Source organism: Pteronotus mesoamericanus, unplaced genomic scaffold (genome assembly GCF_021234165.1).
Source record: "Pteronotus mesoamericanus isolate MK-2021 breed Mesoamerican mustached bat unplaced genomic scaffold, CSHL_Meso_final contig_69, whole genome shotgun sequence".
In the NCBI taxonomy this organism is placed as follows: Eukaryota; Metazoa; Chordata; class Mammalia; order Chiroptera; family Mormoopidae; genus Pteronotus; species Pteronotus mesoamericanus.
Window position 1 is genome coordinate 173034 of NW_026555237.1, and position 14732 is coordinate 187765.

General features: G+C 32.8%; 1 protein-coding gene across 2 annotated transcripts in view; it reads right to left on the reverse strand.

Annotated features, from left to right (window-relative positions):
- KIF5B (kinesin family member 5B) overlaps nt 1–14732 on the reverse strand; it is a 53266-nt gene that overhangs the window by 17029 nt on the left and 21505 nt on the right. For both annotated transcript variants that reach the window (XM_054582281.1, XM_054582282.1), the window contains exons 3-15: nt 12474–12547; nt 11414–11518; nt 10856–10904; nt 10251–10306; nt 10070–10157; nt 9787–9911; nt 8818–8922; nt 8388–8533; nt 7546–7694; nt 6919–7112; nt 6003–6071; nt 4443–4649; nt 3830–3973 (exon numbers count right to left, since the gene is read on the reverse strand). In XM_054582281.1, the coding sequence (XP_054438256.1) occupies nt 3830–3973; nt 4443–4649; nt 6003–6071; nt 6919–7112; nt 7546–7694; nt 8388–8533; nt 8818–8922; nt 9787–9911; nt 10070–10157; nt 10251–10306; nt 10856–10904; nt 11414–11518; nt 12474–12547 (1511 nt within the window). The remainder of the gene's footprint in view (nt 1–3829; nt 3974–4442; nt 4650–6002; nt 6072–6918; nt 7113–7545; nt 7695–8387; nt 8534–8817; nt 8923–9786; nt 9912–10069; nt 10158–10250; nt 10307–10855; nt 10905–11413; nt 11519–12473; nt 12548–14732) is intronic.

The window sequence follows — 14732 nt, forward strand, 5'->3', positions numbered from 1 at the left end:
ACTCCAATGAATCTGTCTCTTTCAATATTTTAATTTCCTCTTCATAGGCCCTTTTCAGTAAATTTATCGTTAATCACGTGTAAACTCCAGCTTAAAACTTAACAAATAAGCCCTGGCTCGTGTGGCACAGTGGATTGAGCACTGGCCTGTGAACCGAAGGGTTACTGGTTCGATTCCCACGCACATGCCTGGGCTGTGGGCCAGGTCCCCAATAAGGGGTGTGGGAGAGGCAAACACACATTAATGTTTCCCTCCCTCTCTTTCTCCCCTGCTTCTTCTAAGTAAGTAAAATCTTAAAACAAAATGAACAACAACAAACTTAACAAGTAAGCCCTGGCTGGGTGGCTCAACTGGCTGGCACATCATCTTGTAGAGCAAAAGGTTGCGGGTTCAATACCCGGTCAGGGTGCATACGGGAAGTAACTGATTGATATTTCTCTCTCTAAAAAATCAGTGAATATACCCTCGGGTGAGGATTAAAAAAAATATATAACTCTTAACAAATAAGGATGTTTAGGTAGCACAGAAAAGATGACTTTTAAGCTCACCAAGAAGGAGTTGTGGTCACTTTACATTTCATAATTTCCATAGGTTTCCCTATAAAACTCCAGCATAATATTCAATGTAAAAATTAAGTGGAGATTGAAATGGAAAACAGAGCTGTCTTTGCTTACAGATGACATGGTTATTAAAGAAACTCAAGAAACTAATAAGCCATTATTACAATATTTCAGAATACAAAGTTAACATACAAAAATCAGTCATTTTCCTATGTACCAGCAATAAACAAGTGAAATTTGAAATTGCCATTTACAGTAGCACCAGTAGGGGGGCGGGGGGAGAGAGGGGGGGGGAGAGAGAGAGAGAGAGAGAAAGACTTAGGTATAAATGTAACATAACATGTATTAAGATCTGTATGAGGAAACTATAAAACTGATGAAATCAAAGAACTAAATAGATGGAGGTATTCCACACTCATGGATAGGAAGATAATACTGTTAAAATATCAGTTCTTCTCAACTTGATCTATGTATTTAATGTAACCTCAATCAAAATCACAGCAAATTATTTTGTGGATATCAAGAAACTGATTCTAAAATTAGTATGGAAAGGCCAAAGACCCTGAATACCTAACACAATACTACAGAAGAGCATAGTCAGAAGACTAACGTTACCCAACTACAAGATTTACTGTAAAGCTACAGTAATCAAAATGATGTGATATTGGCAAAAGATAGGTCACTGGAACAGATATGGCCCAGGAACAGACACATACAAATACAGTCAGCAGATCTCTGACAAAGGGGTGAAAGCAATTCAATGGAGAAAGAAACATTTTTTCAACAAATTTGATGGATCAAGTAGCCATCCCCATGTAAAAGAACAAATTCTGACAGACTCTATATTTTTCAAAAAAATTAACTCCAGATAGATCATAGACCTAAATGTAAATGCAAAACTAAAACACTTCTAGAGGATAACACAGGAGAAAATCTAGGTGACCTTGAGTTTGGAGATGAGTTTTTAAACACAACATCAAAAACAGAATCTGTGAAAGAAAAAACTGGTAAGTTGGACTTTGTTAGGATTTCTGCTTTGCAAAAGACAGTGTTAAGAGAATGAAAAGATAAACCACAGTCTGTGAGAAGTATATGTAAAACACCTATCTAATAAAGAGCTTACCTAAATCCTAACTCTTAAAACTCAGTAAGAAAACAACCCAGTTGCAAATTAAAACAAGGTAACACTACACATCTATCAGAATGGCTCAAAATCAAAAATCTAATGACACCAAATACTGATGAGAATGTGAAGTTACAGGAACTCTCACTCATTGCTGGTTGGGAATGCAAACTGGTACAGCCACTTCAGGAGTTTCTTACGCAGCTAACATAGTCTTAACATACAACCTAATAATCATACTCCTAGGTATTTTTACCCAATTGAGTTGAAAACTTTAGTTCACAGAAAGGGGTGCACATGAATCTTTACAGCAGCTTTAGTAAGGTGCAAGTGCCAAAAACTGAAAGTAACCTAGGTGTTCCTCAATAAATGAATGGATAAACAAAGTGGTATATCCATACCATAAACTATTATTTAGTGATTAAAAAATGAGCTATCAAGCCACAAAAAGACATGAAAGAACCTTAACTGCACACTGCTAAGTAAAAAAAGCCAATATGAAAAGACTACATGCTGTGTGATTCCAACTGCATGAAATTTTTGAAAAGGCAAGACTGCAGAGATCTTTTTAGGTCAGTGGTTGCTACAGGTTCAGGGGAGGGGGATGAATAAAACATAGGGGGTGGCAGGGTGTTAAAATGGTAAAACTATTTTGACATGGTAATGATGAATCTGTATTATGCATTTGTCAAAATCCACAGAACTGTATAGACAAGGAGTGAACCATAATGTAAAAAACACAAAACAAGTGTTAAGTGGAGTTCAGCAGGGTGTAACTGATGTTAACATGAAAAGAATTATATGCAAATGACAAAAATACTGACAATCCATAGATTTATTTTTAAATAACCTATTTGCAAGGCTGACTTATTTTCAAAATGCAAGCTTAAGGGTCAGGGAACCTGTGTTCTTATCATTCTGCCACTAAACATAAGCCCTTTCCACTTTTTATCTTCTCTGTCTTTACTACTTCTAAAAAGAAGTTGCAAATCTACACAGCGACTTCTGAGCAACACCTTTCTAGTATCAGTGATATGAAATGAATACTTCCATCTCCAAAGATTGCCATATAGGTTTAACATCTCCCATTACTGTACCATAAAAAGGACTGGACAAAATGTTCAGACTGATGGTGAAGAGAGATCAAGTCAAGTCACACAGTATTTAATAGTAACACTTTTCCTTTCTTTCAATGAGGTGGTCTGACATTAAGGAATGACACATGAGGAGAAAGATTACAACAATTCTTGTCTTCACCAACAGACTTTGAACAACAAATAATAGAAGGAATGTATGTCCCATACTAAAAACCTTCATTTTACTTCCAATTCTTGTTTAACGTGGCTTCTTAATATGCTCTCACCATAAACCCAAGTATAAATTTCCTCTGTTTGTAATCATAACGAATCTTTACTTAAAAAGAAGTCCAAACAAATACCTAGTGCAACATACAAATCCTTTATGTTATATACATGTTTCTGCAGTTAAGAATCTTTATCTTTTTGGTCTAAGTTTTAAGATCTACTAGGTCACTTTTTTTTTTTTTAAACAACTTGGCTTTTTCTTTCTTGTTCTTTTAAGGATAATAATACTTATTATCCTCAACAGGATATTCTGTTTAAAAAATTCTTTTAAGCATAATACTTAAAAGAATAAAAAAGAAAAAGGCATAAATAAATGTGTGGTCAAATTCTGATAACTGATAACAGGTCCATGGTATTATTGTTTGAAAATTTTCATAATAAAATTTAAAGAAAAAAATTAATTAGTAGTACTCATCTTTTCCTTTTTAAACAGTTTAAGCAACTCTAGTTTATTCATTCATGATTTTACTCTGTAACCTATTCTTCACTGTTGTTCCAATTATATCCTCTCATGTATGGTAATTCATTAACATAATTTCTAAGTGCAGAATCTTAGAAGAACTAAACATGGAGTGCAAAAAAACTGCTACTTACTGGATACTCGTCAACTTGAATACCCCATTCTTTTCCTCTTTTCTCATCTATTTAAAATGAAGATAATACTACCCATCTATCACATATACTGTTACAAGGATAAGAACTTCGTTAAAGAAAAGTCAGTTGTAAACAAAAGTGTGAGCTGTATACAGAAAATAACACTTAATATTGGTTATTATATTTACCTTTACGTCATTATTTCCTACAGCAATTCCTATTTCTGCAAGGTCTTTTAGTAAAGATGCCATCATCTCAGCTGCTCGTTTTTTCTGGTGGTTAGTCATTTCCTTAAGTTTCTGAAGCTCAGCATCTATACTTGCTAAAGTTGCCTAGTAGATCAAAAAATAAACAGTATAAATATATTAAATGAAAGATTAATGCAAATATTGACAGGCATTTCAAGTTTTCACTTAATATTCACAAAATTATTATTTTTGCTTTCATTTTCTTGAACTATCTTGCTCTAGAATTGCTCCCAGTTCAAACTTAAAAATATTTCAGACCTAACAGACAATGTAAAGTTGCTATACTGTTCTCCACGAAGAGTGGCAGTTTGTATTACTTCACTAATTATTGAGATTGGGTAATGTTTTCAGCCTTGAAATGGGAAACTTCCAAATTAATTAGATTCAATTTTCGTTTACTGCCATAAGTCTGAGCAGCTTAATGTTAGAATGGAACTGACAATTTTCTACATGGTTGGTGTAGTTCCTTTACCATCTGTAATACCTACTTAGGTAATTTGTCATTAAGAAAATGTGTACTAAAGTATTAAGAAAGAAAAAAATGGTATCTCACTGATTTTTGATTCAGTTCATCACTAAGCAATTCATATTCCTTAGTTTTGTCTTCAACTTCCTGAGACTTCTGATCATAATTGACAGCAAGTTCCTCTAAGGCTTGCAAAACTTCCTTTACTTCTTCTTTAGAGGCATCGTTTTCTGCTTGAAGGCGATTCAGCTCAGCTTGCATATTATCCTGATCCCTTCTGGTAGACGCCAGAAGCTATGTGGAAAAGCAAAATTACCAAAAGCCTACAGGTTATATTAAAAAAAAAAAAAACTATTTGATAAGCATAAAGGGGAAGAAACGTGGATGCTATTAAGTGTGGTAACAGTAATTAACTCAACATATTTATTGAACATCTACTACATGCAGGAACGGTGGCTAGACATTGCTGGAGACAAGAAGGAAATCAAATAAAGACTTTGTCACGGAGGAATCTAAGAAGACAACTAGATAAATAAATAGAGTACAAGATGAAATGTAACAGCCATAAAGGAGAGAGCGAGCATGACAGAGTGCTTGGTAGTATAAAAGTGGGGGGTAGGGAGGTATATTTCTGCAGGGAAAGCAGAGGGAATAGAGAATGTGCCTAGGATAAGTAGATATTAAGTACAAAGTAATGTAACAGACAAAGACATTCTAGACTCATGAATACAGTGCACAGAGAAAGAAAAATCAATACATATTTAGAAAATTTTCTTTAAAGTTTAGATTTTTGAGGGGCAACAAGGGGTGACTTCTGAATTATGCCTCAGGAAAACTTAGTATCATCATATAAAATCTGAACTGGCAAGATGCCAAGAGAGTAGTAGTTAGAAGGACACTGTGTGGGAGTATTAATAATAGGGCAGAATGTTAATGGTCCTTAGAGGCAGGATCCAGGGATGATACGTATACTGAAATGCACAGGACAGGAAAATACAATGAAGAATTAGGCAAATGTTACCTGTGCCCCTTTAAGAAAGAATGCTATAGTTGGAATAAACAGAAAGATGATCTGACTAATGGTGGGTATCTTTTCTTCTTGAAACTGTACAGTCTTTGCCACTCTCACACAAAACAAACCTTAAATGAAGGACTGTTGTTGTCTCCCTGTTTTGCAGGTGAGATAAAATAAGCATCCAAGCTAGGTGACAAACTATGGAGGAGAAACACTGAAGTAAAGATGGCAAAAATGAACAAGTAAGATGAGGGTAGGAATGTGAAGAAGGAATATAAATTGATTTTATTCATTGACAAATGTATGTTAAAGAGTATGCATTTTCAAAAAGTTCTCCTCTCCCCTCCAGTTAGAACTCAACCATAAATCTTAAAAGGAAGTCAATCTGTGCTTCAACCCATATGATCTATCAATCTCACAGTGCATCCACAATGAAACGTGCACATGTTCAAAAAATTTTGAAAGTACCCTAGTATGTTCTGAGTTCTGTAGATTCCTTCATCTTTTATGTTTTTCTGGAAATAATATGAAAAATATACAACTACCTCTTCCTGATTCAACATTCTTGTTATCAATTTCAATGACAAATTATAAAGCTTTGCTGGGAATAATATGAATGGTATTCAACTTACCTCTTCTTGATCCAACATTTGTGTCTTCAATTTCTCTACCAACTGGCTCTGTTGATTAATTTCCTCATCCTAGAATTTTAATGTAACAAGTAGCTTACAACCTGGTTGTAACTGTTTCCTAACATATAGTATATAAGATAACTATACCCCCCCCCAAATATTTCAAAAGCATTTCTCCAAATTCAACACAGCTTATTCCAATCTCTTATGAAAATGCTGAAACAAATGTAATCTCTTTCAGTTATCAATAATTGTAACACCGTGCACTAAGAAAAAAGGGCTATAAACATTTATCATGCAATAATAAAAAAAAACTATTCATTAAATATTTTAAATGAAAAACAGTAACATTCAAAGCTATTACTGAAAATAATAGCCATGTAGCCCTTCAAACTTGCCACTTCTCTGCTTAAAATACATAAAAATACCACCTAAAAACAAAAACAAAACTAGAACTATTTTCTTCTAGTCTCTTTACCACTTTTATTTTTCCCTTCTTCTCTATGTGGTTCATAATTTGCTATTTTTCACACTGCTGACTGATATAATCAATGCAGGAAGATATTTTCACTCTATTCTGTTCTACTATCTAATCTCTTACCTCATCTTATTAGTCTTCAGATCCCTGATTCTAAGAGGTAATTTCCATAAGTCTCTCCAAGGACTCAATGCCAAGTTTCCTTTAGAAAGTTTTTTTTAGCTTAAAAATGAGGAGGGAAAAAGACATGCCCCATACAGTTTCCTCACTGAAACAGACATTGTGATTTTCTATTTTTTGTGTTTTGTAAATACAATGATTTTCCAAAAGGCTAACAAAAATCAAGGCAGATGTATATAGGTCATAGAGAACAATAATATTAAAATTTGAAAAAAAAATTAATATTCTAGAACAAAATAGAACATGAACAGTATCTACCTTGTCATCAAGTTGTTTGTACAATTTAGCAATTTCTTCTTCACACTTTCTTCTTTCAGCATCAGTAAAGTTTCCAGTAACTCCAATTGTGGCTGCTGGTTTATCATTGCTAACAGCAGTATCCTTATCCACTGCAAAAGCTTCCAAGTTGGCTTTATCTTTGTCAAACTGTTCATCAATAGGCACTGTCTCTCCTAAAATGAGACAACAGAATGATTAATAAAAATTCACCTGTCTAAAATTAATCTCAGTTTTATTCAATTTCCGCAGCTTCCTACCAACTTCCTTATGTGCTTAGTCCCTGGGATTTGAAAAGTTGTAATTACCTTTGACTCTCCCCCATCTTCTAAATCCAGTCATCAAATCTTTATTTCTACCCTAATATATGCACCTTGCCATCTTGTGACTTTTATAGCTTCCAAGTTGGCTTTTGTGCCTCATTTATTATTTCAGGTAAAATCACAATTTAATGTAAAAGACTTTATTCATTTTTATTTGATGACCCCTAATGCTTAAAGTGAAAATGGATGTGTTATTTTATTAATATTCATACCTGAATCTCAAATTTATAAAATAGCTCCAAATCTGTATTCAACAACTAAAAATCACAAATTTTTAAGTTATTACCATTACGCCATCTGTTGAGTTCGTTCTCAAGCCACTGAATGGTGTTCCGCAGGGTCTTATTTTTTTCTTTTTCTCTTTCATACTTCTTTTTCCATTGTTCTGCAGTCAATTCAACATTGACACAAACTGTGTTCTTAATTGTTTTGGCCCTAAGAGATGTGATTGGGGAAAAAGAAGTGACTGAAATTGTTTTCAACTAATATCTAATCTTTCTAGTAGATATAACATGGCAAAGTAATTTAATTTAACTATTCTTGTCTAGTTAACTCTGACTAAATACTGAGAGTTTTAATTATTATAGTGCTTTTTCACACCCCAACTAAATTCGGGTCAGCTCCAATATCTGTGAATAGCTTAAAAAAAAATCAACCCGATGAGGAAAAAACACAAGGGCCTATATTTTCCAATTCCTTTGCCAAGTTGAATTAAGAAAACAAATCATTCTTGAAAGTAAGAAATAAAGCCATCATTATTTCCTAGGCTAACCATCTCATACAAGATTACTTGAACCCTGTCACTTATGCCAACAGGTTTAACATAGAATTATGTATTTCAGACTTGTACTGTACCTGACTCAAATGATGATTTTCCTTAGGGCTAAATTAAAGCTTCTCACATACATTTGACTACAGTTAACATTTGACTTTAATGTTTACTAAAACTTAATTCAAATCTAAGCAATCTAAAAAAACTAACCTTACTTGTACTGTCTCAATTTAAAAGTTGTGTCTAGCACACTAACGATATGGACTGATCTGAATACTATCTACCTGACATTGTCCTAGATTTAGTGAGCAAAAGGCCTATCTATGTTCAGACTTTGTATTTTCTCAACAACAAACCTTTGCCCAAAAAGGAGTGTAGATTTTGTTTCAGATTCATTGTACGATGATGGAGAGCAGCAAATGACAATAGTGGTTCTACAGTTCCCGCCTAATGAATCTTGAAGGATTCTTGTCATTTTACTATCTCGATATGGAACATAGGTCTATATACAAAGAAAAGAAACAAAGAAAACCAATGGGCTTCTACATAATAAAATCTGTTATATGTTATTTAAAAAAAACTACGAAGTGATTTGTTTTTTTAATATTAAAATGGAAACTATACATACTAGTACCATAAAATAAATTTCTAGAAGACAACAGATTCACCTATATTGATTCAAAAACAGTGAATCTCTCACTCACTCACACATCTAAGCACATAAACAAACATTTAAGTAATTCTCCATATGATAAGAACAGGGAAATAGAAGACATGTATACTTACACTACCCTCAGCCAAAGCAGAAATAACATTTCCAAGAGCAGAAAGTGACTTGTTGATGTTCTTAGCTTCATCTAGCACAGCACCTTCAGCTCCAGTTTTACTAACCTATACATAAGGTTTCAAAAAAATTCTAAATTTAAGATGATTTTATTTGAATTTTCTAAAAAGTTCAGAAGTCATCAATCACCAGTAAAAGAGAAAATGAAAAGCTTCATGACATTAGTTGCCAAGTGCTTACTCTCAGATAACACTCAAATATTATTACTTTGAGAACTTGACTATGTAACTATCTGCATGACAAGACTGTAATTAAGGAGACACCAAATTGTATTTTTAGTTTGTGCTCTTCTTCATAACCAATTTATATATATGTATTTATAGTTTACTGATTTTTAAAAAAGATTTTATTTGTTTATTTTTTGAAAGAGGGGAAGGGAGGGAGGAAGAAGAGAAACATCAATGTGCAAGATCTACATCTATTGGTTGCCTCTCGCACATCCCCAAGTGGGGACCTGGCCTACAAGTGAAACGTACCCTGACTGGGAACCAAACCAGCAACCCTTTGGTTCGCAGGCTGGCACTCAATCCACTGAGCCACACCAGCCAGAGCTACAGTTTGCTCATTTCGGAGCAATTTTTTTTGCTAGATTAGAAAAGAGGACTCTTTTTAAAATTTGCCAGAGCATGCCCTGGCTCTAAGCAGAAAGCAGAAAAGACTAATGGACAGTTACCAGTTTTCATAGATAGCTTTTTTCCAATATGGATAAAAAGATGTCAAAAATTGGTGGGAATAACTATAAAATGTATAATGACATAAGTTGAGAATGTTCTCAGTAAAAACATACATCTTAAGCCAATGGTAACACCTATTGGATGAACTGGACTATGGTCTAAATTATGCAATCGTAAAGCACTGACATCAATGCTTGCAACTTTCAAAAATACTTTAGATATATGTAAAGATTTTACCTTTTCACTACCAGCTAAGTCAACCAGATAAAGTTTTCCACTCAGCTTTTGCTCCGTTTGTGTGTTCTCTTGTTTTACATTAATAAGAAATATACTGTGACTCCTAGAGCTATGTTCATTCATATCTGCAATGAAATTATAAAAACAACTATAAACAGACATGGCTTTCCTTTATTAATAATTTCTATGGCATTATTTAACATAAAAATTTCACAATCACCTTGATAAAGATGATTTAAGGTAGTTTTGTACCTTAACTAGTGTTAATAAATATTCGACTTACTTGTAACTGCTACATGTCTGTTGGATTTTCCTTCATCTATGGTATCCATAACTTCATCTGGACTACATACAAAACGCTCTGTGCATCCCTGTAAAATAATTTTATTTAAGTATGTTGATATCCTTACAATTTTTATTTCAGGGCTTTACTAAATAATCATTCTATATTATTTAATTAGTACCTTTACATAGGGGACTCGGTTTTTATCTTCATGAACTGAAAGGTTGGTCTTTGAAACTGAAAAGGAAAAGGAATAATATTAGCAACATCTCCCTAAACTCCAACACTGGCTGTGGAACTCAATTGTTTCCTTTCCAAAGCAGCCTGGTAACAATAGGTAAAATTTTAAATACATGAAAACATCATTAGGTGCCCAGCTAACTCCGTTGGTAGAGCATTAAGACTCTTAAAAATATGAAAACATCACTATTAAAATAAGACCCCTAGAAATAGTAGGAGATTTACATAGAAACCAACGTAGCAGTATAGAATTTTAGATCCAGTCCAAACTCTATCATCCACATTTTGGAAATAAAAACATTAGGCCAGTGTGATTCAATGGTTTGCCCCAAAACAACGTATCTAATTGACAGCTGATAGAAGACCAGAATTCAGGACTGAGGTTTTCTAACTACAGTTCAATGTTCTAATTAGTACTTAAGAAGCACTGAATAATATCTACTTTAAGTTAGTTACTCCACGTGTCAAAAGATATTCAACTAAAACTTTAGAAGAAAAGTCTTTTAATATCTGTTTCCTAGACCAAAAGGCAAGAATTTAACTTACCATCTAAAAGGTCCCTTATCTTATCCAAATAAATTTCAAAATATGAAACCTAAAAGGCAAAGAAATAAAGGAAAAAAGATCAATCAATTAAAAATATAAAGCAATTTATTTACTTATTAAATAGTTACTGGGGTCTGAATGCCAGACACCATCTACACTAGGGGAACAGAATTATTAACAACTCAGCCGTAGTTTATACTCTAACCAATAGAGCTAAATTCACCAAACTGCTAGTTTAACTAAAAAGCAATTTCCATTAAATATCTTCATCTAAAATGAATTTGACTAGTAAGAATAGTAGGAACCTAAAGTTCCATAGTAAAACAAACAACTTTATTTTTCAAAGAAGGAAGATCAGGCAAAAAAGACTTGGGTAACTGTTTAAGGTCATCTAATGGCAGATGAAGAATCCAAGTTTACTAACTCTAATGATCTTTAACTGTATCAGTCCATAAAATAATTCTCAAAATATTTTAAAAGGAAATTAGCATTTATTATACTTGTAACAGAATTATTCTAGGTATAAAAAAATACATAACCTTTCCCCAAGAATTTTACCTTAATATGAAATTCCAAATTTTCATCCATGGAATAAATATAATTAAAAATATCTTGAACTATTCTTGGAATAATTCCCATGCCTTCTGGATCATGAAGTTTTCCCTAAACAGAAAACAAAACTAGACTTCTTAAATAAACTGTAAAGTATGAATTAAAATTCAAAACTTTCGATGTATAACTTACAGTCAATAAAGAATTGGAATTGGAGAATTGCCATTTTTGGTGAAAATGGCTCTACAAGTATCTAAAATACCCAACTATTACACATTTTGGTAAGTTACATATTAAATACTATATATAAGCACATATAAAAACTTTGGCAAGTTACATGTAAGTACTACATAACTACATGGGTTACCAACTAATCTTGGCTTTTTATTTAATCATTAGATTTAGATTATCTATCCATGTTTGTAAATGAACTATTCCAGAAGAAGGTTTTCGCTTCTTTCCTTATAAATCTGCATTGTTCCTTCCTACTTCAAGTCAAATTCACGCAGATGCTAGGAATGTCCTTGTTCTTGGATATTGTGAAAATGAGTTAAGAAAATTTAAAAAGCTGTCCTTTACTTTATATAGAAAACTCAGATATATGATAAAAGTAGATGCTCAGCTGCAGTGGTAAAAGTTTTCTAGAGGCAAAGCTCAAACAGGTCTACACCTATTATTAATTCTTACCAGAGAAGAATGGCAGTTTAGGGGGGAAGGAGAGACCAAAGAAAAGAGTAAGAAATTCACTGATCTTAATAAAATTGAAAACACACATTCAAATATTTCCCATTATAACATGATAGAAAATTCCTTTTTAATTCTAAAATGCTTATATTTTGTGGTTAGGCTGATAATGCTAGATATGATTTAAAATACGTGATTTCACTATTCAAAGTCAAGAAATGATTAGATTCCAACAATGAAGTTACTTGTGTATTATTCACATGAGAGAAAGCAAAGAATAGAGTAAATAAACATGTTTAAGCATGGTAAAATAATTTCACAAATGACTGAATTTACTGTCTGTACTGTGAACTACATTCAGGTTCAGATTATGTAATTTTACCTCCATTGTATGTGTCTTCCCAGAGGATGTCTGTCCATATGCAAATATTGTTCCATTGTATCCCTCAAGTACATCTATAAGAAAGTAAGAGATTTTATATTTGAGGGGATTCTTTTCCTTAAACAAGATTCCTAAGAAATTAAGAATGTTAGAAAACACTCTAAAAAAATTCTCACACACATAACCCAGTTCCTTATCCATACATAACCATAATAAAATATTTGTGGGAAGAACAGATTGTCATTACACTACTATGAAAGAGTCCATCAAAGTCAAAATTTAGTACATGATTTATGAAAACATTAAGGAAAATAATGTATTTAATAGTAATTTTCTTAGTGATGATCCAATGATCCATCTCAGCAATTACTACCTCTCTAGCCCAGATTACTTTCTGTGGTTAAAAAGAAACAAATTTTAAATTCTGTTGCTTATACTTATCAGTTATGCCCATGTACATCTCAAATGTCATTACATCTATATTCTAAAGCTTTATATGACCTAAAAGAAAAAAATGTTCCACCAATTTACATACAGATATCAATTAACTTTAGAAATAGAACTACTGATTGGTGGTTAACTGGTGGTTAAATTTCACAAAGTATATCACAAGCCCAGTTCTACTTCAGAATCAATTATTAGAAAATTTCTCATGAAATTAAAAAAAAATCTTTTCTAGTCTTTTCTGTACCCCAAAATCTACTGTTAACATTATGTACCTTCCTTTACTACATCGAAGCGATAAAAAGAGTATGAATGAACAAGAAAGGTGACCTTTCGATTTCCAAGTTTTCAGGGATTCAGTTTGTTCTGTTTTGACTTTGGTGACAAGAAAAGTATTATGAAATTACATTCTACTCTAAAGGAAGCCTAAGTAAAGACAGAAGTTTCTGTTGGAAATAGGAGATAGTAAGAGCAAAAAAGTCAATTAGTAAGCAAGTTAATTCCTGTTTTTTCCAATTGATCTTTTTAAATGGGGAAAAAAACCCTATCCCAACATTGGGTGCAACTAACTAGGTAATAGATTTCCTACAGAAACATTTATTAATAAAAAAAAGGCGGCATCAGTATGTATTTCCCTGATAAAAATTTAACAGACTTCAAACATTTAGAACTTTCTCTCAAAATTGTTTAAGAAGGAAAACAAACTAAACTCAAGAATACATTTAAAATAGATGGAGCTGCAGTTATTTCTGTCAGAAACTCTGAAGGAGAAATCATCTGGAAAAAAAGCACTAGACCCTTCGATTCATTTCCTTCATATATGTGTATATATATAGTCTTTTTCGGCATGGCTATGTCACACCCTCTGCCTAAGATCTTTTAAATCAATCACATAAAACCTAACCTTAAGTTCCAAAATTTTTTAGATCTATAAAAGGTCCATTCATGATATGATCCAATTAAATAGCAACTACCACAACAGGTAGTTAATATTTGTGGGTAAATGAATAAGTGACTTTCCCAAGAACACCTTAGTAGCCTATGTCTAAATGATGTTATAGTACATGTGTGTTATGTGAAACTATGTAATACAAGTGCTCCTAGGACAGTAAATGTATATAGCACATTTGTATCTGGGACTAGCAGAATTTTATATGATTACAGAGATTAGGAAATACTCAACATTCAAATACTTATTGAGCACCTGCCATGACCTCAGCTCTTCTCTGGGCGCAGGGGATATTGCAGTGATTTCTAAATATGCCATGCATCACTCCAAGTAATAAATTTTATATCAAATAAGAAAATAACCACTTTTTTTTAACCTAATTTAATATGTATTCATGACTTTGCTTTCTATAGTGATTTAACTCCTAATATTTTATCTTAAAAGAATCTAAACACTGAATGAACTTCACAGTGTATGTGCCTATATAATCATAACCAGGATTCCGCCATTAACATTTTATTATTTTACTGCTTGCTTCAATCATGTAACCAGCCTTCTATCTTACTTTTCAATGTATTTCAAAGTAAAACGCAGACTTCAATACATTTCCACTAAAATACTTAGGTTTACATATACCATTAACTAGAATTCAATATTTTAGAGTTTCAGTCCTCTGAGGTAAAATTTATACAGAATGAAACATACATTATCTTAAGTATGGATTTAAAAAATACAAATAATACTTGTCTATTTGATAATCCTAGAGAGTACCCATCTGTATTCAGATAAAATTAGGCGCTTTTTGACCTGGCTCGTTTACTTTTTCAGCTCCATCTCTCACCATCCTTCCCCTCACATTGCTGTTT